This window comes from Salarias fasciatus, chromosome 5 (genome assembly GCF_902148845.1).
Source record: "Salarias fasciatus chromosome 5, fSalaFa1.1, whole genome shotgun sequence".
Classification (NCBI taxonomy): Eukaryota; Metazoa; Chordata; class Actinopteri; order Blenniiformes; family Blenniidae; genus Salarias; species Salarias fasciatus.
Window position 1 is genome coordinate 11,151,659 of NC_043749.1, and position 24,736 is coordinate 11,176,394.

The 24,736-nt window shown below is 43.1% G+C and overlaps 1 protein-coding gene across 3 annotated transcripts; it reads left to right on the plus strand.

Moving 5' to 3' along the window:
* Positions 1–1,722: 1,722 nt before the first annotated feature.
* Positions 1,723–24,114, plus strand: mdfi (MyoD family inhibitor). Of its 3 annotated transcripts, none has more exons than XM_030090766.1 (5): positions 1,723–2,098; positions 3,181–3,370; positions 12,574–12,717; positions 20,005–20,370; positions 20,514–24,114. In XM_030090766.1, the coding sequence occupies exons 2-5, from the start codon at positions 3,220–3,222 to the stop codon at positions 20,768–20,770; spliced, it is 918 nt and encodes a 305-aa protein (XP_029946626.1). In that variant the 5' UTR covers positions 1,723–2,098; positions 3,181–3,219; the 3' UTR covers positions 20,771–24,114. The 3 variants fall into 3 exon arrangements, with proteins under 3 accessions (XP_029946626.1, XP_029946628.1, XP_029946627.1); XM_030090768.1 differs by having other exon boundaries at positions 20,517–24,114; XM_030090767.1 differs by lacking the exon at positions 1,723–2,098 and adding an exon at positions 2,200–2,282.
* Positions 24,115–24,736: the final 622 nt, after the last annotated feature.

Consider the following 24,736-nt stretch of genomic DNA (forward strand, 5'->3'; position numbering starts at 1 on the left):
ATGCACATATAAAGTACTTAGTGCACAGAAAAAGTGTCCATTGTACATGGAGATGTTACAGAAAAATAACTTTTGAGATGAGCTGATCAGTGATTGTTGAACTATTGTCTGTTTAGGTGCCTCTGAAACCCAAGGATAATGTTTTGGAGTGTTCATGAAGATAGGAGGGAAGAATTAGCATAATGAAGGCAAAACACCCAAAAGGATGAAATTATTGAAAAACCGAAAGACCTAGAATAATGTATCAGACTGCAAACAGTCACACAAACACTCGGAAATAAATTGACTTTCCTTAAAAAAAAAAAACATCACACATTCCTAAACTTCTCCCAAATTAACCTTAAAAATGCTAAAAGTGATCTGTCTTTAAAAAAAAAAAAAAGTAAAGAAACAAATTAAAAATTTAAAAGACAGAGCTTTGGGTGTCTTACCAAAAAAAAGGATTCTGTGACTACAAGTATTCTTATGCTCAATAAAGTAGTTTAAACAGAGGATGGGCAGGTGTGGCCTTTCCACCTTTATCATATCTCATTAAATGTCTTCTTTCCAAGCAATAAAAAAGTAATTCACTTCTTTAGATAAATGTCATAGATTACACCACGCCCGTCTCCTATCGATAGGTCTGCTCAGTACTCTGCATTATTTTCAGTTTCTGTAACTGAAAGCAGGACTCACACAAAGAATCGGTCCCAGTTGAAGATCAGATTTATTCTGAAATTTGTTTTCTTTGTTTCACTCCTAAAGCTGTTGGCCTTAAACAGACGCAGAATGAGTGGAGATGGTCTTACTGGGAGCCACCAGCTCCTCCAGCCTGACATGGCCGATTCCTGAATGTATGCTTCAAAATTTCTGATTAAAAAATCTTTTCTCACCAAAGACTCTCTATAAAGTCAAAGTGGTTAATCTTGCTTGAAATTCATGGTATTTTCCCCAAATTTTCTTGAAAGATAAATCCATTTCTTTCTCTTTTCCATTTCTATTTTATGTTTCCATCTTATTTTAAGGCCTAAATTTCCTGTACAGTCATTTAATCACCTTAGAGATGCCACACTGACAAATTGGTTTCCTTTCTTTCATGTTTATAAGCAATCTTTGTCCCACAAACATGCCTGAGAAACTGTCCCTTCAGTAGTGTTCCATGTCAGCTGATATTCAGAGTTACAATGTTCTTCCTTTTGTAAAAGTCTGGGTATTTTTCCTTTTGGCAGTTGAAGCGAAATGTGATTCTTGGTTTTTTGTTTGTTTTTCTAGTTTAATCAATCACTCAAACTGTTTGTTATTTCTATTAGAAGAGTCCGAAAGATGTTTGCTTTTAAGGAGTAGAAGTAAATTCCATTCATATCCTCCTTTATTTTCTGATTCAATTAAGTAAAGTTTACTGGACACAGATTTAAAATACATGTTTACTCAAATATTCTGGATGTTTCGGGTTCAGAAAGGTGATGCTCTTAGCTCCACAGTATATTAAATAGGTGATTGTGGAAGCATTAAAATGTGTGTCTGTCTACACAAACTGTCCCCCTGACTAAATCTAGGACTCCTGGAGCATGAGTCCTGGACCTGGTGCTGAGTCTGGTTCGGGTTAAGCGCTAATTATATGACAGTGGAGCTCAGCCCGACTACTCTGCAGGAAGCACAATCACTGCTGACTGTCGCTTCCTGTCCAGCAGCAGCAGCAGTCTGAGGCAAACAGGCTCCGGTGGGACTGAGGAGAGAGGCGACACCAAATGCGCAGGACGGACGCCTCTCATTCACTGCTTTTTCGTGAGTTTGGAAACTTTGGAAGTGTGGAAGCTGCGGGAGCGCAACAGAAAGCGAGGACGCGTCGCGGCGCAGACAAAAGAGTCCAACTTCCCAACATCTGGAGGACGGGGCGAGCCGCACGGACAAAGTTTGGAGGCGGAGGGAGAGAAAGCTGTCCGCTGCTGGAGAATAATGCGCTGAAGTGGGGGATTGGGGTCACCTGCGTGAGCCGAGGAGAGGTCTGGTGACCGGAGGGCTGCAGAAGGTCCTCGGAGGGCGACACGTCCAGCTGGAGGGATCAGAGGATGAATTAGTCAAACTCCGGGCGGCACTGAGTCCCACAGCCAGAGAGAAGGTGAGAACAGCTTCCTGTGCTGTTGTTGCAGATCAAAGTGAGTTATTCTGCAGAATAAACCCAGACAAAAAAAAAAAAGAAAAAGAAGAAGAAGAAGAAGAAGTATCTGAGCTGTGGAGCGGAGTTGTGTCTGAGCGTGCAGGGACTCGTTTGGGAATTAGAGCTCAGCAGACATGCAGTAAAGGTAAACAGAATCCGCCCGTTATTAACTTATAGCTATTTTAGTGTTGTAGCTGTGAATTCTACATTGCGTTTCCTCTGAACGGTAAATCTCAATCGCTGTCAGCGCGCGAGTGAGGGCGCGCACTTGTGCGTAAACTTTTCGAGATGGTGCGGCGCGATAACTTTTCCTCCTTTCAGGACACTTCTTCAAACTCCGCGTCGTGTCGGGACGTTAAGGTATAAAACCCGCTGCAGCTCGCGGTGCTTCTGGAGCGGATGTGGACTCGGTAAACTTCGCCTCGTCGAGCCTTTTTTTTTTTCATTTTTCTTTTCGCCCGACAGAAACTTAGCGATAAGTTGTCAAAGCGTTTGGAGGGCAGCGAGTGCACGGCGGCGCGGGGGCGCGCACACAGCTGCCCAGCTGCTCCTGGCAGGACGGGCGCGCGCACGACGCAAACTTTTGAAACGTGAGTTCGAGAAAGTGGCGCGTGCGCGCGTCTGAACGGCTGCGTGGAGATTTATTAGAGCATCAGGTGTTTTGTTTCAGGAATTTCAGGAAGTTTAAAGGAAAACCGGGGGGAGGTGGACTCTGCTTTAGTCATTTGAAGTCTGTTGTGTTTATGTTTGGTATATACTCATCTGAATTTACTCACAATATATATAAATATATTCTCATTACCTCCATCCACAGGCTATTCTTAGATAGTTCTGTTTAGTCAGCAGTAGCACTGTTTTATGAAAGCAATCTGACACTTCCTATCCCGATTTTCAAATAGCTGAGAGGGATTCATGCCGGTTCAAGTCGAGCCTGATGAGACCTCTCCCTGCTCATTCAAAAGAAAGGAGGATAAATAACTCCTCCGCCCCGTGCTGTCACTGCTTTGATAACGTTTTGGCCGTCTCCCTTTTCCCCGCTTCAGGCTCGTTCCCCTCCTCCCTGAAGAGCCAGGCCCACGCCCATGGATGAGGAGAGAAGCGCCGCTGCCGTCTCCTCCCATCCGCCTGGTGATGGAGACCCTGGACCACCAGATCCGCAACCACATCCACACAAAACCCCCAACAGAGAGGCGGGGAGCAGCTGCCCCAACCAGCAGCCCTGTCCTGGAGCAGGTGAGGAGCTGAAGCATCATGAAACCTCCGTGGCTCTTTACTGTTTCTCTGTTTTGGAAGAATAAACAGGACTCTGAGATGGGTCTGAACGCGCCTAATGTTTACAATGTTCATCCTCAGTTGTTTCTATATGAGTGTCTGAGAACGGTGGAATAAAACGTGACCCTGTGTTATGAGGAAGAGGAGCTGCTGGATTAGTTGCTTGAGCTGAAGCTCTTTTTTTTTTCTCATGCATGTGAAGCTCATGATAGGCACTGGGTCGGCGTGTGGGTGTGAATGTACGGTAATAGCATGTATGTAATATGTTTTCTATTCTTTCCCAGCTGTAACAGTGGAAGAAATAATAATCAATTCATTCACTTCTGGTAAAAAAAAAAGTGTCAGAGTTGATGTATGTTTTGCTAAAGTTGAGCAGTGTTGTGTTTAAAATTTAACGCTGGTCATTAATAATTATTAAAGGTTGAGTCAGAGGCTGCGCTCCGGTAACTGTGACTGCATTGCAGTTTCGGTGCGTGTTTTTTCTGGATGTCATTGTGATTCATTAGGTCAGAGGTCGTCTCGGTGACAGACATAGCAGTTGTGTACTCAGGTGATTTGAGACGGGTTCGGGCGGGAGACACGCCGCCTCGGACTATCAGACAGGTCAGCGGCAATTCAGCCTCGCGGAATGCTTAAACGCCACAATGGGGCTCCTGGGAGTTTGAGAATGACCCCGGCTCTTTGTGGGATTGGTTATGGAAGGTGTTGACTGACACCGGGGCGGGAATGGGAGGATGTGGACTCAGCTCTGGGTATTTTGTGTCTGAGTGACTCATCCAAGAGAAGAAAAAAAAATGATTCAAGCTCCCTGAAGCTGCAGTGAGAAAACAACAGCAGTGTGGATCAGAGCGCCGGTGCTGTGGGGTAATCAGGTTAGGTGTGGTTAACTGGGTAGATATAAGTGGTTAGTTTCCATGAGAACTTGCCCCAAAATATGCAGTGGTTGGTGAACTTCTTTTATTTTTCTGCGATTTATGTTCTGGTTTTCCCTTCGAAGGCAGGTCTCGACCCAATCTTTTTTATTACAATTACTGTTTTGTATTTGCAGAAAGATGGCATCCGTCTATGTTCTACATTGCGGTTAACCAGCACGAGTATATTTAATGATGATTCCTGAAGAGTTTTACTGTTATTAAACAGGAGGTTTGTGCCCAAACATGCCCAGCATGTTCCCCTGGCTCTGCTGGCTTTACCTGTGTTTGCTCCAACACACAGTGGAACTCTGGCTTCCCCCACTAAAGTTAGACATCTTTCAGCCGTGTGGTCGGCGTGTGTATGTGTGTGTGTGTGCGTGTAGGGTAAGGTTAAGTAGGTGATCCAGAGGGTGGAGGAAGAGAGGAGAGGATTGGTCAGGCCACTGCTGAGGGCAACAAGGCCCTGCTTTCAGCTGAGATCCACCCCCACCCACTGCTCTGCATGGAGGGCCGCGGACTCTGGAACAGGGAAACAGATACATGGACAGATCTGACCGAAGCTTCAAAGAATGATTTGGTGTCTGGAATGCCATAAGGCAGAGGAGCGTGTTCCAATATGAAAGCTCCGCAGTCAGCACAGATGACAACAACTGTGGATTTGTGTTCTGACAGATCCGTCAATGTGTTCTCGATTTGTAGCAGTGGTAGAATCACACGGGAGCAGCGGCGAGCTTCTGAGTCGGAGTTTATTTGAACAGTTTCAAAGTTTACTGAAATTCTATAAAATTGTTTTGAATCACATTTACTTTAATCCCCTGATTATAATGTTTGATTCATAAAGCTTGAAATCAGTCTGTTTATCTGTAAACATGTTATTGTGAAAGTTTGTATTTCATTGATACCACTGTTTTTTTAAGTGGAAGAATGTGTTTGTTCCCTTCCAGGGTCACCAAAGCAGTTCATGTACGTATCATCATGGTTGATTTGGCAAGTCGAACCTTGGCAGTTGGGGCTGAAGAGCCTTGCTCAATAACCCACAACAATGGGATTCAAACCAAGAAACTTTAAATTATAATTTCACATCCCAAAACTTTCACAACTTTCACAAAAAAACTTTTGAAAGAACACAATATCTGTATTCTTCTCCCTGTTCTGCTCTGAGTGGTCGTGTTATTTCTCTGACCTTCGATGAATTGTGGGTATTTATTCTGAGGTCTTGAACTACATTCATATCTGACCACTTGTAGCAAGTTTTAAAGAATATTAAACCTTTTGTGGTTCATTCTTTAAAACTTATGGAGAATAAGCACACAATAGGCCAACTTTATTGGTTAAAGTATCAGGTGAAAACTTTGCAGGAACATCTTTTATAAAGTTGCTGCATAAAATATATGGATGTATTTTTTTCGTAGCATTACTGTATTTGGTCCCCTGCACTACGGCAGGGAGAGACGGCAGTTTCTGTACGTGTTTCTCTTTGATTATGATCAGTTTGTTGCGGCAGTCTCTGAGGCGGTGAGGTGATTACAATAATGATCCGATCGCAATGTAGCGACGAGCTCAGAGAAGGTTTTAACTCTACCCAGCAGTATTTTCAGCTGTCAGTGAATAAACCTTTCCTCAATCATTCCAGGGTCATTATATGTGTGTTGAGAGTGTGTGTGTGTGTGTGTGTGTGTGTGTGTGTTGTGAATGTTGTTCTCACTAGAGCACAGAGATGCCGTGTGTTTATGCAGTAGGAGTCGTCCGCCGCCACTCGCCCTCTTTCACCAGGACAATTCTTTTCTTCTCACTTTCCTCAAATTTTGTTTTGCAACTGGCCTCCTCCTCTCTGCGATTGTCTTCCTTTCTGTCATGATTTGTGTTCTTTGGTACCAAACAGGCTGTCGCAATGTCAAACATTGGTTACACATATTTTGAACACGCCAATAATTATGCGGTCTCCAGTTGTTTGGTTTTACTTTTTGTTGAAATCCAGCTTCAAAAACGCCAAGAGAAAGGAGAGGCTTGAGGTATTTCTTTAGATCGTGAGGGCCGATGCATTGGTCGCTTTCCATCGGGGATCACAGACGTGATGTTGGTTCCATTCTTAAAATTTTTTCAATCATCTGATTGATTGATTGCAGAGCGTCCAGGTTGAGATCATTCAGCAAAAAACTCACTGACTGATTTGTTGTGCTGCACATTTTTTTTTACGAAACTACCTATGTGGCTGAATAAATCATATGAACTGTAAAAACCTTACATCCCAGTAACGTGTGCACGTATAAATCTACTGTTTATGTTGTACATTTCTTCCTGACTTGACTTTGAGTCACAGTCCTAACAAGCAAAGACGAAGAAGATTTTTTTTTTCAGATTTTGTGCCAAACAGATATTATTTAAGCCATCTCCCTGAACAACTGGCTGCACCTAATTTAATAAATTAACGTCCCCTCTTTTCAGGTTTTCCCTCCTTTGTAATATTAATCCTCCCTGTCATCATCTAAACTTCACTTATTTGACTTCTTTGCACCAGAAGCAGCTTTTCCCTTTTTTAGCCTTTGAGGTTTGTCGAGGCTTGTGTCTAATTTGGTTTCTCACAGGGATTGAAATAAACCAGGGGCAGCTTGAGACGTTTTTACAGCGTATTTGAACGACGAAAATGAGCGTGCTTTATTTTTCTTTGCCACCTCGCAAACATTTGTGAATTGCTTGCTGCTGTTGCTCTGGTGGGTTTTCTGATTCTCTCCATCACTCAGCAGTGACTCACTAATAGACCCTCTTAATCTTCATCTCCTCGTCATAAACTGTTTAGAGATACTGTCAGAACGATGTGTCAGCTCAAACCCATTCAGTTCATGAATCAGTGGCTTGTTGTTGGACATTTTTTTCAACGTTTCTGTGTGCAAGTTGTTTTCCTTTTGGTTTGAAGTCTGAAATTATTGTAAAAGCTGAGCTGATATTTAAGTTTCACAACTTCTTAACTCTAAAATAGCGTGATAGGCAGAACATGCTATCAGTAAATGTGATGCTTGTCTTTGTTTTTCCATTTGTTTGAATCTGGTCGTGTTCCTGTTTCAGTTTTTTGTGTTTGATGCAGCTCCAGCAAAGCAGCTGGCTTTTCCCAGGGATGAGAAGAATCAGTGAGACTGTGTAGCGTAATTAAATTCCCCCTTAATCCTGATCAACAGCAGACAGTTTTTGTCTTTAAGGAGCTTACACGTCTCCATTCTTTCACAGCGACTATAATCACTGATTTTGGACGAATTTCAATGCGGCACTCTGTGTGTGTGTATGCGTGTGTGTGTGTGTGTGTGTGTGTGTGTGTGTGTGTGTGTGTGTGTGGGTGGGTGCTTTTTGCTTTAGACTGGATCAGAGCCCAAAAATCGCCTCTTCTTTCTCTTCTCTACTTTTAATGTGAAATATATGTATGAATATCCAGAAATATTTAATTGTGTGCAAGAGCTGCATGATATTGGTTAAACATCTGTTATACAACCATGTTTTTGAAGATTGCATCTGCAAATTTGCGACGCATAAACAGGAACTTAATTATATTATGTTGAAGTCTTTTGCTTTGTGCTTCCAAATAACAGCGCCCTTTCCCTTCTTGGACCCAATTTTAACCAGACGCAATTGACCAGCATTTGTTTTTCCGTTTTTTTGTGATCCCCTCTGCATCTGCAATTTCCAGTGACAGAAGAGAAGCGGTTGTTTATTTTGTGGTTTTAAGTCATTTTTCCTTGATTTCCGTGCTTTTGTGCTCCTGATTTCTGGACCGTTGGCGGTATTTTAATGTTCTGAAGTGAAATGCGATCCACTGTCAACAAAATCTAGGGCAGTAGGGCTTCGTCTGATTGGCCAAATATGTTGACTTGCAGAGTTTGAACACACAGTGCATGGAAACACAGCATTCATTGCAGTGCAGTCGTTGTTTTTCTCATGTTTGCTGCGTGTTAGTTCATCGATTGGTGTTGGTGGCAGTTTAAAGAACACAGGCCATTGTTCTGATTAAGTTTTACGGCATCGCTTGGTCCATATTCAAATGCAAAATGTGTGTGTGTGTGTCAAAAGGGATGTCGAGAGCTAGGAGATCTTCCTGTGTGTGTACACTGTGAGCGCTGGAAGAATAGGCAGTGAAAGTGTAAAAACACAGTTCAGGAAGTTTCAGAGGAAGCTGATGAACTCTGTTGTCTGTGCCCTAACGCTTCCTATTTCACAGGAACAGCATGATGCGCTCCGCTCCAGGTGATTCAGGATATGTCACATCGTTTGGCTGCTCAGTGTGTGTGTGTGTGTGTGTGTGTATATGTGTGTTAGATCCATATGTTTTTGCTTTAATAGCTGACTGTTTTTTTTACTAGGAGACTGAAATTCCGATGAATCGCCCCCTCTGAGCTGCTGACACGTGTACACACACCACACAAACACACATACACACACACACACACACACACACACACACACACACACACACACACAGAGAAACACAGTCAAGCATTCAAAAACAAATACACACACGCTCACCCACACGTGTAAACACACGGCCTGATCTCCTCAGCAGCTCTTGATTGCGCTGGTCTGATTCTAATTAGAGGCTCATCCTCCTCAGATCTCAGAAATGGCTCTGAGGTCGAGCGGTTTGGTGGTTTGATGCTGGTGCCAGCACACAATTGGTTGAAGGCCTGCTTGGATGGCACTGTGACTTCGGTGGGAATGTGTTTGGGTCCAACAATCGTGGTTCACTGAGGGAAAACTTTGACTGGCTAGGTCACAGGAATACACTCTTTACCCAGCTGAGGCAGTGGGGTGCGGCTCACAATATTTATTTACTCACATAATCAGTAGAAATGTACAAGAGAAGTAATATACATAAACATACGGTAATCTATGTATTCATTGGGTTTCATATTGTAAAATATGTTCGTATTTTGTCATTTTGACATTCAGTTGCCTCACAGACTTGTTTAAGGCGAAGCCCACACAGCTTTTGTTTTGTGTTTGTATTTGTGACTCAAACACCACTTCACTTCCCATCTGGTTTACCTGAGGTAACCCGGCGGGTGAAGCTGAATCTGTGCTGTTTCTGATGGCGCTCGGAGCGTCTTTTTCACATGAATTCCAGCTTGTTAGGCCATGCTGATCTCAACAGTCGCTCAACCATGAGAAAGACTCTCATCTCATCTGCTTTAATTGCAAAGGGCAGATATCTGTCGTCAGGTTTCAGGTTTTTCATGTTCTCGACAGCAGTTTACGTGTGTTTTTGCAGTTTCTGACAGAGAACTTGTCTTTCCCAAAGGTTATGTGGACAGTCCACACAGTGGTGTCGCTGTTAGTCGTCTCGTGGGGAGGCGGTGAAGTACTTGGTGGAGCGGGTCATTTTGCAATGGCAAGGTTGTAGGTTCCTTCACCCCGTCCTTATGTGCTTGAACAAGGTACTCAAATCGCATCTAATCATAATCATATCTTAGTTTCAGCAGTAATTCAGACTCCATTACAAAAAAAACATTTTTCCCATGTTGTATGCACTCTAAGCACCATTGTGTTTCCCCTACATTGTAAATTGTTTTTTTTTCATAGCACTGACGGTGGAATTGTGTTTGACTTTTGTCACGCAGTTAAATCTACATTTCTCAGATGAAGTAATTGTGGAAAATTCTTGAAGTAATGGGACCTGACACTGAAGAAGCCTGCCCTTCTTCTCTCCCCATGTTTGCTTACGCTGGTCTTTCATGTGGTTTTGGTCGGATCATGACTGTCCCCCTAAAGCTTCTTCCAGAGAATGAGAACAGAACAATGCAGGTGGGAGGGAGGATGAGGAGAGCCGATAAAGGTCACCTCAGGCCCTTTTGGTTTAAATTACACTACTGATGTCAATATTTTCAAAAACATGTCAACTCATGTTATTAAAATCAACTGTTGCCCGCAAGCAAAGATTTTTTTTATGATCCATCCTCAGTATTTTGATCAACCAGCTGCACAAAACAAAATACAGACAAATACAGATGCATGGGTGAAAGGATGTAATGATATAGCCAGTGACATACATTGCACACACACATCCGAAGCCAGACACTTGGCAGTGGAGGGCAGCAGTTCTCACTGGTGGCTTTTTGCATCTGCAGCAGGCTGATTAGATCTAATGGATCCAACATGGACTTCAGAAATGGCTTTCACATGCAGGAGACAAACGCGAGAGCGACGAGAGCGCTGGCACTCCAGAGACTGAGGCTGCTCTGGAATATCACTATGTAGTGTATCTGTGTGTGTGTGTGTGTGTGTGTGTGTGTGTGTGTGTGCGTGTGCGTGTGAGTGTGTGTGTGAACAGAACAAAAGAGCAGGAAGTGCTTCCCATCTCCACAGGTCCTGTTTATGTTTTCTCAGACTTCACACAAACACACACCGTTATGAAAGCCGGCTCAAATCCAGCGTTGCTCCAGACACTGCGGCTCTTCATCAGCGTTTCACCAACTTTCACAATCCAGTGATTCAGAGCGGCGGTTCCGATATACTCAGTGTTCTTGGAATTACAGATACTGTTTGTTCAGGCGGGCTGAGGGTGGTTGGACCTCCGCACATCCAACTGCATGAAATATTAGTCCCGTGTTTACTTTTTCAGGAGCACAAAATAATAAACCTCATTACAACATGATGCAGCAGGATTACTTTTAGAAGAGAACAAATTTTGTTATTAAAAAAAAACAGCTTTTAGATATTGAAATTCACATAAAATAAAGAACACACATACATTTTAAGTTAGCATAATGGTTTGGCTTTGTCAGTCATTAAACAGTGGAGTAAATAAATTACTTACTGAGCCCCGATTTAACCAGATTATTGAGATTAAATATGGATTTATGAAGGTAGGATTGGTCTAAACAACAGCAACGACAGGGAAATTATTCTAAAGGGAATTAAAGTTATAAACAAACATTAAAATTTGATCATGTAAAAGTTTCACATGATCATGTGTGACGCTTTCATCCTTAGATATAAAAAGCTGAAACTCCAGAGACTTACAGGTGCTTTAATCGTTTTCTAAAGAGAGGATTTTTAGCTGTGTAATTGTCATGTTGGTTTTTTACCAAAGGAAATATATTAGGGAGTTTCTTTAATCATTTGTTTAAGCTAAATATGAATATAAATAAAAAGTCCAGCAATAGAATATCAACACATTACCATAGCAATAAAATATTCTTTCCTCTTAAAGTCTTATAAAGTGCTTATATATACATCTCAAAACAGAGAGCTGATCAACTTTTTAGGAAAAGTATAAAGGTGTACTCATAAAATATGAATCAGTCTCTATAATTATAACAAATATGCAAAGTAATTTGGCAGTCAATTACTTGATGTTGTGTCTAAGCTGAAGATGAAGATGAAGAAGGAGATCCAGGGGACAGGAAAGAGAGGACAGATAAAGAACTGAGAACTGAAAGAGGATAGTGTAAATAAACAGAGTCGGGAAGTGTTGAGTCCTCGTACAGGACGTGGTTTGCCGTGTGTGTGTGTGTGTGTGTGTGTGTGTGTGTGTGTGTGTGTGTGTTTATCAAGTCCAGCTGGCTCCCATTTGCCCAGGAATGAGTCTGCACCTCTTAGAGAGGCCTGCGCCTGCCTTGCTTTGAAGGCCTCTGTGTGTGTGTGTGTGTGTGTGTGTGTGTGTGTGTGTGTGTGTGTGTGTGTGTGTGTGTGTGTGTGTGTGTGTGTGTGTAATAACAGCTTCATTAGAGGACTGCATGGTACCGTTAAGCACATAAAACTCCCAGACATGTATTTACTGCATGTATATTCCGAGCATGCTCTCTAATGTGTTCATTTAAACACACATATATGCTTTAGCACAGACACCTTTATGTGTACACACACACACACACACACACACACACACACACACACACACATACACATCTTTCAGATTTCACAAGCGTGCACATAGACTCCTAAGCAGTCACAAGGGGTTGGATTTAACTGCTTCCAGATGCAGCTTTAGGACAGAGCACACACACCAACACATAGACAGAATCTTCTGCTTTGGTGTAGTCAGCAGAACAGCTCCGTTCACAGTAATGAGGTGTTTGCTGATGGGAAATGACATGGAAGTGGACGAGTTTACAGCATGGTAGAAAATAGGTGGTTGTTTATCTCAGATAATAAGAAAGTTGGCATTGTGAGAGTTCTCATCTTCTCAGCTCATCACATCATTAAAAAACATGTTTTTACTGATTTTTAATCTGTGTCTAATGGGTTTTTTTCTCCCTTTCTTTGCAGATGTGGCCCACACCTATACCGAGCCCCTCATATTGAGGTCAAACGGGACCCCGGAAAGGCTACTGAGCGATAATGGAGACGGCTGCCTTCACAACGGCACCCTCTCTCATTCAGCGCTCACGACGCCCAGCAAGAGTATCACGTGTGAGTAAAGGCCCCGCGCGCACAAACACAAACACACGCACACAATCGCACAGTGAGACACACTCAGAGAGACGAGTGAGAGTTTTATTTCCATTACTGATCGCTGGTCTGATGAGTCACATTGTCCTGACCTTTAACAAATACATTCGCACACCCTGCAGAAATAGGTCAGGTAATCATACACACACAGACAGAAATATCTACATTGTCAGCTAAGTAGGTTAAGTTTTTGATTTCTGACTAAAACCAAGTCTGCACCCGGATTGACACACTTGAAATGAAACACCTTTCTCTCTGCTCTTCTTCCACTTTCTTCTTTTTTCCCTGACTTTCTCTCTCTCTCTCTCTCTCTCTCTCTCTCTCTCTCTCTCTCTCTCTCTCTCTCTCTCTCTCTCTCTCTCTCTCCCTCCCTGGGGTTGTTAGACCGTCACCGCCAGAGGTGGGTGTGACTGACACTGTGGGTTTTACCTCCTAGCACCTGGCTCTGTGAAGCCGATTGGCTCTATTGGATATCTTAATGAGTCATACCAAAATAGATACTCTGAACGCTTGTTCCACTTGTTTCACAAACACACAAATACACTGTTTCTGCCTAAATTACCTCCTTATGTGTCACGTTATGAATGGATACGCACTGATTCCACAGTACTGTGAGTTTTCTCTGCTTTTGCTCACCTCGCTGAACTCCTCAGTCAAAGCCGCTGCATAAAGTAACTCCAGCTTCTGTTTATGGCACAAATCACACGCTATCATTAGTTCGCACTGTAATATGAATCACACACCGAAGCTATAGAAAGTGAGTCATTTCAGCCAAGCCAAGTAAACACCGCCTCGGTGCGCTTTTCATTATAACTCTGATGTTTTGTATCTTGTGAATTCAGACTGAACTGTGGTCACACACTTCAGAAGGGTAAAGTTGTGATTAGTGGCACGTACACCTGCAGCGTCTTTCCTCCACTTGTCTCCTGGCAAGAGGGGATGTTGGTTGAATCGGATGAAAACACAAAATATTATGATGTTGTCATTGAAATATTAATGCACTCCAGATCCAGACTGCTTCCCCAGCTGTCCGGTCGTAACGCTGCACGCCCGGTGCATCGGCAGCTCTCTGCCTCGGTTTGCTGAGGAGACGCTTCTCAACACCTGGATGTTGTCATCCTGAAGTCATTTCACCAACTACCACCACCTGTTTCTCCCTTTTACACACTCCAGCTTCCAAGAAGTTTAGCACAGTGCGCGTAGTCAAAGTAGAAACAAAAATGATTTGGAACGCTCATAAACTCTTACTTTAAATAAGATTTTCAAAGTAAGACATTCTATTATTCTGTGATGAATGTTAGAAGATTTGGGATTTTAATAATGGCGACATATGTCAGAAAATGTGGGACGTGGAAGATAAAAGTGGCTGTGACTGAAAATTCAGTAGAGCAGGAGTCTATCTGGAGATAAGAAAACTTTCTGATAACTTCAAATTGCAATTATTTTGAAGTCATTACAATCTACAGTGCATCAGGGAAAGTATAGAAACCTTTTTCACAAGGCAAAGGTTAATTGTAGGCACTAATTTGACAATGCACTGAAAAATAGGATTGACTTCATACAGGAAGCCGCTATCGTGAGCAAAGGTAAAGGTACAATCTACAAATTCTGTTAGAAATCACACAGAATGAAAGCCATGTGTTGACACAAACAAAAAACATGTATTCCAGACTAACAACCATCACAAAAACATGTGCTGAACCGGCCTGCTGGCAGTCCAAACCTTCCACCGATAGATGTGGTGCATCATGGGAGAACTGTAAGCAGCTACAATTCTGCATCAGTCCAGCTGTGGTCAACACACGCAGTGTTTTCTGGGTCTGCATCAGAGGTACGACAGTGACACACTTTACTGGTTCTTGATGTGAAGTCACTCCAGATCGCTGCTTCAAAGCCAAACATTTTGCAGAACATTCACACACAGAGCAGATCATTTGTTTCTTGAGTTGCTCAGATTTCCAATTCTTAACAACCACAATATTCGCACTCATCGCATAAAAAAGCAGCATGGCGGCTCACCCTGAAAGCACTGGGAAACTAATTTAAACACGGGTTTAAATCTGTCCTTCCTGTCATTCCCAGAAAAAGGAGGGCTGGTGTCTGTGAAAAGAGCGATGAATGAAAGGAGGAATTTGGGGATAAGAAGAAAGTGGAGAAAACCTAACATCTGAGTATGTGTTAGAAAAGTAGAAGGGTTTTTCCCAGAATCCCCAGCCAGCCATTGTGACACATGCGAACAGGAACCTTCCCTGTGATAATAGCTAGCTTGTGGTAACCAAATAGCCAGTATCTCAGGCAGGAAATGGATAAGTAGGTGAATGTAGTGTGGCCTGAAGTGAGTAGGTGTGTGAATGTCTGCTGTCTCTACCTGTCCCGTCTGCTGCTGCTGCCTGCGTCTATTTTCAGGTCCAGGCTGGAAGGCCAAAAAAGTTTTGGGTGTGTTTTTTTTTTTTTTTTTTTTTTTTTTTTTGCCTGTCGCTCCTCTCTCACTCCCGTCTTCTCCCTCGACTTTATTTTACATCCCAGTAAAAACCTATGAAACCTACCAGCTCCATATGCTGAGCAGCCAGAGTTATGCAACGACAGCGAGCTCGAACAAAATGTCCTGCCATGCACACCAGTCCTCACTGGCTTTGCCTTCCTGCCTCCTCCCTCCATCCATAGCTTCTACTTACACAATCGCACGTGTTGCTTCAAACTTAAAGCCTTAATGCGCAAATAAAACATTTCTAAACTTTATTTCCTTCTCAGGTGACGTCTGATGTCAGAAGTCAGTATCAGTGTGAGCGAGGTTAGATATGATCTGTGTGTCATCTGCAACCAATCAGTCAATCATCTGCGTGTCTGGTCTTCTGATGAACGTGCGGACTAAAAAAAGAGCCGTGACTCACGCCTGCAGTGAGATCATGGCTGTGTGACATCTGTGAAAGTGTGTGTGTGAATGCGCATGGGGGTGTTTGCGAGTGTGAGGAAACAGAAGCGTAAATACTGAATTCCTGTCTCGCAGTGATGACATCACAGCCGCAGCATGCGTCTGGGTTCCAGTCGGCAAACGGCTGGGGATCTGAGATCTGAGACCGTATGTGTGTGTGTGTGTGTGTGTGTCTGTGTCTATGGTGTGAGTGGAACGCACTCACACACATACACACACACATCCATGAGTGAGTGATGTCATGGTGACAGTGCCGTCTTTGAGGTCATAACCGCAGCGGGATGTGTGTGTTTACACATGGTAAACTGCTTACGCTGATCATTTAGGATTACAGTAGTGTCTCTTATGCCTCCACTTTGTTTATTTCACCATTTACATTAAAGTGAGCAATGCCGTTGTTGGTTATTTCGCTGTCAACAAAGGGAAACTGTGTGCCGCGTGTTTTTGTTAGAAGGTATTGCAGCACTGTGATGCAGCTTTCCATCAGCTCCCCTCACTCCTCTCTCACCCACCGGCAGACTTCCTCTACATTTTACACCTCGTCGATCATGTTTTAAGGCCAACTCATCAAACAAGATGACTGCTAAAAATATAGACTACATATCAAATCCAGTTAATCGTGGCTGTTGTTTTTAATTTGTTCACTTAGTTTTACACGGTTTTAATCACAGTAGAGGTCATAATGCAAATCAAAGATTTTTAATATGTTATTTGGAATTAAATGGGGAAAATGGGCCTCCTCTTTTGCGCAGTAAGATGCTCTTTTGCGTTGTTAATCGCATTCACACGCCAATGGAGGTGGCTGCCACGTAAGATGCATGTGAACAGAGAGGGAATCTTCTTCATCAGTTTTTATTATAGAATCCATTTTTTTTATTTTACCACAAAATTTAGCCCTCAGAATACTCACTTGCCGTTAAAAGCATTACTTGTCTCGACAAAAGTCTTCTGCAAATGTGCGGTAATAAACGCAATAATCAACTTGTCTTTTTCATTCAGCGTGTAATTTCACAAGCTGACAATTATGTAGTTTTCCATCATTTCAGTTGCATTGTTCTGGTCAAAATGATGTCTTGATTTGAACCATTTATGCACCTGACTGAATTTCTGTCAGGCATTCCACATTTCCTGGAACCAAGAGATTTAAAGCACTGAACTTGGCTTTTCAGTGTTTTTGACATAAGATGCAGCCATACCAGCTTCGCCGAGGTTTGATTTCTTACTCTTTGCACTTTCAGTTTGCACGCATTATGCAGGTGATTTAGGCAGAAAAAAGGAGAATGTAGGCGTTGTGCTTGTTTTTGAGGAGGATCAGTTGGAAACGGCATCTCTTCTGTGTTAGTTTTGTTTTGTAGTGGATTCCATTAGTAGTGTGCACACCAGATCGCATCCAGGCACATTTCTAAATGCAGGCTTTACGTCTGTGAAGTTACTTGAGGTTCGGCACTGCAGCCAACTTGTAAACAACCCCAGTGAAGAAAGTTCTAAACTGTATGTTAGAGTGTAATCATCATATAGCTTTACGGCTTCAGCACTGAGCCCTGCAGCTCCAAACAATGCAGCAGTTCAAGAAAAAAAAACCCCATAAAAGAGTCAGTTGATGTGATAATGGATCTGGAATGAATTATGGACTCAACAAAATAGTTTGAAAGGATATGTGCAACGTTGCAAAACTGAACTATTTTCTGCCAAGTTCATACCATTCTGTGTTTTCTTCATGAAATGAATTTGGCGGAACAGGATATCTTCTGCCCACTAACCTTTGGTCCACAGAGTCAAACTACAGATCTGACATTGAGTAAATAAAATATCTGGTGCAGACGCAGACAGACTTCACTGTCATTGTGTTGACTCGTTCCAGCAAGGGATAAGTAGAGAGAGAGTAATTTGCTCTTATGGGGGGGAAGCGTTTAAGTACAGGGTAGCTGAAAACCTCCAGGAGAGGAGAAGGAGGTGAAGGGTGTGTGGCTGGCGGTGTGCTCCTGCATTCGACCGATTGTGATTCAGACTTAGCGGCGACTCAAACCTGCACAGACACGTGCAGATAGAGCGAGCGAGACGTCCAGCGGCCAGCGCCGCACGCCCGGCAGTTTCCCAGTCTCATCATGTTAATCCCACAGCCATTTGGACCTTTATTTGCTGTTATTTTTAACCAGCTCCCACTGCTGAATCATTGTGTTTATGAGTCACACCCATGAATCCTCCTGTTCCAAAAATGCACAGGCAGTAACCCATTTCTTCAGCTTTCTCCTCTCTCTTTCGCACTCTGTCTTCCTCTCATACTTTCTTGATCGAAGACAAAGGGACTTTGTTTGTTTTTTTTCTCTCTCTCTGTGTGCGCACGAGTGTGTGTTGGCACGTGTTCATGCATGCATACATTTGTATATGTGTGAGTGGGCCTAACCTCAACTCAAGCCCTGTTTGGAGACAGTCCTGACTCTCCCTGTCTCGCTCTGTCTGTCTGTCGGCCTGCTGATTCTGCAACCACACACACACACACAGTTCAGAAAAGTGAAAATTTTTGGAATTTTTCACTAACTTAAATCCCCCAGAGGACAATGCAACATTTAAGGGAAGTGTGCACAGTGTTCCTCCCCTTTCTCTAATCCCTTTCTTCATATGCTGACCTACATCCTGACCAGCTCAAGGTGGTAGAATAGAGCATTGTGGAAAGTGCTAAAGGGAGAAAGGCGAGACACAAAAGGGAGGAGATGGACCTTGGGAGGAAGAGAGAAAGACATAACACAGGCGGACTGAAGGTTTTGACTTTTTACATACTTTCTGGGAAGAAAGTGTGGCTTTTCCTCACCAGCCCCGCACATACATGTACATCTACACACTCACACACTCACCCCGCAGCCTGCCAAACATCTGGAGCAGAGTTAAAAAACGCTGAATGAAAGAATCTATAATAACACTGGATTGGTTGTGCGACCGCGACCGGCGGCCAATCCAAACACGCTCGGCCGGGTTATCTGTCTGCGAGCGGTTATCAAGCACACACTTTTACATCCAGTCTACTTTCATAGTAAGAGATCATGGAGGATGCTTTCTCCATTTGTGAGTAGTAATGTGTGTGTGTGTGTGTGTGTTGTTCTCTCCTCTGCACTATTAAATCTCACGACTCCTCTCCACACCATATGCTTTAAGGGCCCCCTAAAAATGTGGACCTCCATAGGCTGGTATTAAATAGTAGCATAATATATCAAACCCAGGCTTCCATTATTCTCTTCAGGGTGTGTGTCTGTCTGTCTGTGTGTGTGTGTGTTTGGTTTGGCAGTTAGACAGATTTTTTCTGAGTTGTCAGGACTCGACAGCATTTGGAAGAAAGTAGCAGAAAGATTAACCCTACATATGCGTGTTTATAGTTCATGTATGTTTAACGAAAAATGCAAAAATACATGAAAGATGGTTTTCTGATGGCCAGAACTCCTCCTCCTGTCTCACACTCTTTCGACCATCCTGTCTTTTTTCCTGCTTTCTAGCTGTGTGAGTGTATTGACACGAAAGATTCGGCTCACACACACAGAGCAGGTGCAATGCACACACTACCTGGCCAGCGTCCTGACACACACACACCAACACACCTACAATACACATACTACTAATTTTTCATTATTGGATTGAACAACTTCAGAGTGCTCTACACGTCATGATTTCTCCAACATTTGTGGCCAGAGACCCCCTCCGGTGGCGTTGTCTCACCCCTGTCAACTCTCTGCTGAACGATTTTATCATGAACAAATAAATGACCGTTCCTCAGATTGAATTTATCTACTTCCCCAGAATTCTGGACAAAACTAATCTGATGAATCTATTTTGAAATCCAGATGAAGCAGGCCTGAAAATCATTCTATTAACTCAGTTCACTCATATTTTAGCACAAAGCGGCAAATTTGATGGATAAAACAAGAACTGGAGCTGCTGATTTCAAGCAACGTTTCAAGCATTTTTTAAAATATCATTGACATTGTTGCTGGATTTAAAATTCATCCACCTTCATTGTTCCACCATTTCTGAATATTGTCTTGAGGGCTGCAGAGCCAGCAGCTGGCGGCCAGATGTGGCTGCAGGCTTCCAGTTGCCCATGTCTTACTTCTTTTATGACGCTAATCTGCTATCATTACATTTACATTACTTTCACTTCAAAAAATGTGTCTTTGCTCAACTTATTGCTTTTTATCAACACTTTTGCTTGTTTATTTATTATATATTTTATTTGTTAGTTTAGAACTGAACAACACTGTGTAGCACATTTGAACGTGTGTTCCTCAGCCTGTGGTGAATAAGCGCTCTTCTCTTCTCTCCCTTCCCAGCCCAGCCAGCAGCCAGGTCCACTCCCGTCCACCACTCCCAGCCGTGCCGGACGCAGCCCAGCGGCCAGCTACGCAACGGAGTCAAGAGTCACGCGAACCCACACCCCCCCAACACACACTGTCCCCACCACACGCACGTGCCTTACACACATGCCCTCCAGGCCAACGGGGTGAAGAACGGGGGCCCTCATCCAAAGCTGGGCTCCCTGCAGCGAGGAGGCTCGTCCACCTCCTCGTCCTCCTCCGCCGGGCCCAAACACACCAAGAAGCTGCGGTCCAACCCTTCCATCACCTCCCAGAGCAGCAAGAGGAGCAAGAGCAGCTCCAAGAGCAACAGCTCCCAGATTCCCACAGAGGGGCAGGATGGTAAGATGGAGGAGGAGGACTGATAGCAATATTATCCTGTATTTTTCCACTGGTCCAGTCTGAGTAGGAGATTAGAACAACATTTTTTTGAATACACTTATGTTTTTTACTTTTAAATTTAATTAATGAATGGTATTTCTCAGCAGACTGCTGTGTTCACTGCATCCTGGCGTGCCTCTTCTGCGAGTTCCTGACTCTGTGCAACATTGTGCTAGACTGTGCCACCTGCGGCTCGTGCGCGGGGGACGACTCGTGTTTCTGCTGCTGCTGCGCGTCGGAGGAGTGCGGCGACTGCGACCTGCCCTGCGACATGGACTGTGGCATCATCGACGCCTGCTGCGAGTCGGCGGACTGCCTGGAGATCTGCATGGAGTGCTGCAGCCTGTGCTTCTCCTCGTGAGGCCCCCCCCCCCCCTCCCCCTCCCACAGTCAGCCGGCCGGCCTGGTTGGCTCTGCTATATGTCCGATGTCTTCCTCCTAGCAGCAGAGAGCGGGCGCTGGTGAACTCCTCCCTCCCTTATCGATCACACAGCGGGAGAGTAACCCTCTCTGCTTCGCCTCTGCTGCTGGGTCATTGTTTCACAGCTGTGCAGAGTGCATTCCAGCTGTGGTCGGCGAGCGTTTGCGGAGCCGCGTGGCGGACCGGGCCCAGGAACCCTCGCTGATCGGGCTATTATTACAATCGAGCCCCTTGTGCCGTCTGAATGACTGGAGTTCTCCAAGCATGAAAAATGACCTCCAAAAGGCAAATGAGAAAATGGCTCCATTTAACCGGATTTTAGTGTTTCTGTAGATAAGAGCAGCTGCATAATGGGAAAATGGTCGCTCAGATCTCTGTAGAAACATAGTCTGTCCTTGGCAAGGTTAAAGTCTTCCATTTTGATTACTTACAGCGGCCTTTGTGACACAGAGTCCAAGTGGGAGATGTTGAATCCATCGCTGTCTTTTATTCTTGTTGTATTGTTCGGACTAGAGAAAACATAAATGATGGCTCGTGGCAATATTAGATTTCTTTTTTTTTTTTTTTATTAACAATTATCCTTCCTTAACTGATCTATTCAGAGAACAATCAAGAGAGCCTGCAGATATGTGTACTGTAACAGACATCACATCGCAAATGGCTGACAGGCGTGTGTAAAGGACACGTTCTCTGATCGAACATGTGAAGGGAGAGCATCCTTAATCAAAGATCTCTCCTCGCTTTCTGTCGCACGTCTTGTTTACTTTCACATTTTATTCGAGGGGCTTTGACTGTATTCATTGAATTCCTGCTCATCTGGTAAAGGACTGGAAGTCATCACACCCCCCCCTTCACACATTTCATTTTTCTCTGTCGTTCTTGCGATGTGAACAAATGGCCTTGGCTTAGCTTAAGGCCTGAATTTTCAAGTGGGCTCCTCGCCTTTACCAAATCTCTATTAATCCTTGTTTTGTAGATTTTAGTTAAGATATTTGCATTTTTCCTCTAATGTGAAAATCACATTTCTGTGTTATCGGGTTTTGCTGGGCTCTGTGTAAAGCAGAAATTGCTCAACATCTAATTTAATTCCTCGAGTGAAAATCTCATGATATTATGCTAAGTTAGATCCATATGCTCGTAGTATGAATGGTACACTTTTGATAACAGGCCTGCGCGCTCAGTCGCTCCGGTGCATACCTTTTCCAACCCAATACCTCTTGAGATGTCACCTAGATCTGTTGTGCATTTTAAAATGACTTGATACAAATCTCTCCCTCCTCTCTGATGAAATACTGTTACATACTTTTTTTTTTTTTCCTCAGAAATACTAAAGACTTGGCTCTTACTGGACCTTTGTTACTAGACCTGTAGTTACTTGTACATAGAAGTGCTGATGTGCCTTGCTAATGCGGCGGTGTTTGAGTAAACCCTATTTTAAGGGCTGAATTCCAACACGGAGGATCAGACTGTAATCAGCTGGATGACACCAAAGCCTGGCTGCGTTTTTGCAACTTGCATTTACATGCAATGGCAAAGATTTCCACTCATGCAACTTAATATGACGTAATAACTGTTTCTGTCTGTGGAGATTGGACTGAGTGTGTTTCAGATTTCTGGGACACTTTCACCCTCAACTGAGAAAAAATCCTGGCGAGATCTGGAAAACAGTGCTTTTTTTTGAGTATTAAGAGAAATTTATGAAGGGAGAATTGATTATTCAGTGTAAGGATGTGTGTAGAAATGACAATATTACATGTTTTTATTGACAAAGATTTCATAGTGCAGATTGTAATAATGGTGGTTCATTTGGGGACCAGCTCTCTGTCGCAGACCAACTTTGCCAGAAAATGTTTCTGGTGTGTGTTAGGTCCGTGCATATGACTCCAACAACAACAACAACAACAACAAAAGCCAATTCTTAACAACACTGTTTACGACTGAGCTATCGAGTGTCCTCCTGGCTCACTTTATGTCTAAAACAATAGGTTCCCTGTTTTTGAACCCAACAGATTTGACATCCTGTTTCTTAACATGTATGACTGCAAAAACCACATTCTCTCTCGAACTCAGCTTTTAAGACTTGTAACACTCAGCTGCAGCTGCTCTCTGGGCTCAAACGTGGATCAAAAGCATAATCATTTATTAAGCTCTTCAGACGACGAGTGTGGGAACCTTACAAAGCACTACTATGTTTTGCGAATCATCTCCTCCGGGGATGCGGACCATTTTATTTTCTGCTGTGTAGTGGACACGTTGTCCACAGCCGTCTCCCTTTTCTCCTTTGAGCTACTCGGCTTAATCCTGTTATATTTTAAAGAGGACAACCTGATCTTTCCGGATCTGTCAAGTGTTGTTGTGAGGAACTGAATCACCCCTTTAACCCATTCAAGTCCCTGCAGAAACGTACACATTCCAGTAGAAAATAGCAAAAAATAAATAAAAAGGAAACATTACCCAGAATGAAAAAGTAAGGTTTAAAATCAGTGGAATTTTGCTGTAGAAGAACTTAATATCAAATGAGGGTTTTCTGTTTAGGATGTAGCGTCATCCATTCTGTTGAGAATGAGTTTAACATGATGTACGAAGGTACTGCGGAGATACTGAGCACGAAAACTGGGTTCTAGAAAGCTACTGTGGTGATGGTACATTTTACTAAGGCCTGCAATGCAAAACACTAAAGCAATTTATTTTAATGATGCTCAAATACTTTTTATGGCTTCACTCATTAAATACTACTTCATGCTATCCTGAGAGGTGCCTTGGAATTTATGGAGGGTGGGAGCAGCTTTTCCCCCAGAAAACACTGTTTACTTGGTCTGATGATGGAGAACTTTGCCTCAATAGAACAAGTTCCCAGGTGAACTTTGATCTTGCACTGCAATCAATCTATTGATTATAGAGAGGATTTTAAACCATGGATCTGATGTTGTACCCGCTCATCATCTCATTTCCAAATAATTCCCTTGTATTTAGCCTAGCTAGTACAGACATACTGGAAGAAAGTAAGTGTTTACTTCCCATCAGTTCAGTATTGTAGTGTTTTGTTAGAGTTGCATCGACGATGAAAATGTCTGACTGACGTTTATGGATTTATTATATCGTTATGCCGTGCAGTTTAGAGATGGATTCAAATGGCTGGCATATTCTGCAAATATTCTAAGAGTTATAAGAAGCCCAGCTGAATTAGTCCACTATAGTGTCATTTTGTTTACACGACCCTCATTTACAGTCAGTTTGAGTTGCTGTCCTGGAAGTTGCATTAACATCTCTTTGTGTAATACTGAATAAACAATGTGAATTACATGCACTCTGTGTTCTCGTATTTTCACACCAAGTGCAAAACTGTACAGGTCATGATTTCAATTTTCTGCCTGCAACTGAGCCCCAAACACTGAAAAAACTATACTTCCTTAAAACGTGTATGTATTGTGAGTCCTATATCCATGTTATCACAGTTGGTTTAGTGTCAGTATAACTCCACCAGATTTGCTGTGTGAGCTTCAAAATGACTGAAAACAATGAATAAAAGGGGAAGAAAACAGAGCAACATTCGGTCTTAAGCAGAACAGAGCTCTTTAATGTGTTTTTCTAAAGGTTTGCCAAAGTCATTCAGTAGGAATGTGTGTTCAGGCCAGTGCATCAACGTGTGAATGTGTGGAGAGATGCTGGGGACTTTTACAGCTCGCGATTTTCTCTTTCTTCTGCCTTAATCTTTCCTCTTTTTTCATTCTCTCCTTATTTCATCTCTTGTGGTTAGAAATTACTGTATGCCTCATGAAAACCATCCGTGTGTGTGTGTGTGTGTGTGTGTGTGTGTGTGTGTGTGTGTGTGTGTGTGTGTGTGTGTGTGTGTAGTCCACTTGGTGTTAGATGCTGGCCAGCCTCCATTTCTTGTACAGTTCACTG

Excerpts from the sequence above, each read along its gene's own strand:
- mdfi (XM_030090766.1), top strand. The coding sequence starts at position 3,220 with ATGGATGAGGAGAGAAGCGCCGCTGCCGTCTCCTCCCATCCGCCTGGT. Across the intron at positions 12,718-20,004 it reads GCCCAGCAAGAGTATCACGT|CCCAGCCAGCAGCCAGGTCC; the intron begins GTGAGTAAAGGC and ends CTCCCTTCCCAG. Across the intron at positions 20,371-20,513 it reads TCCCACAGAGGGGCAGGATG|CAGACTGCTGTGTTCACTGC; the intron begins GTAAGATGGAGG and ends GGTATTTCTCAG.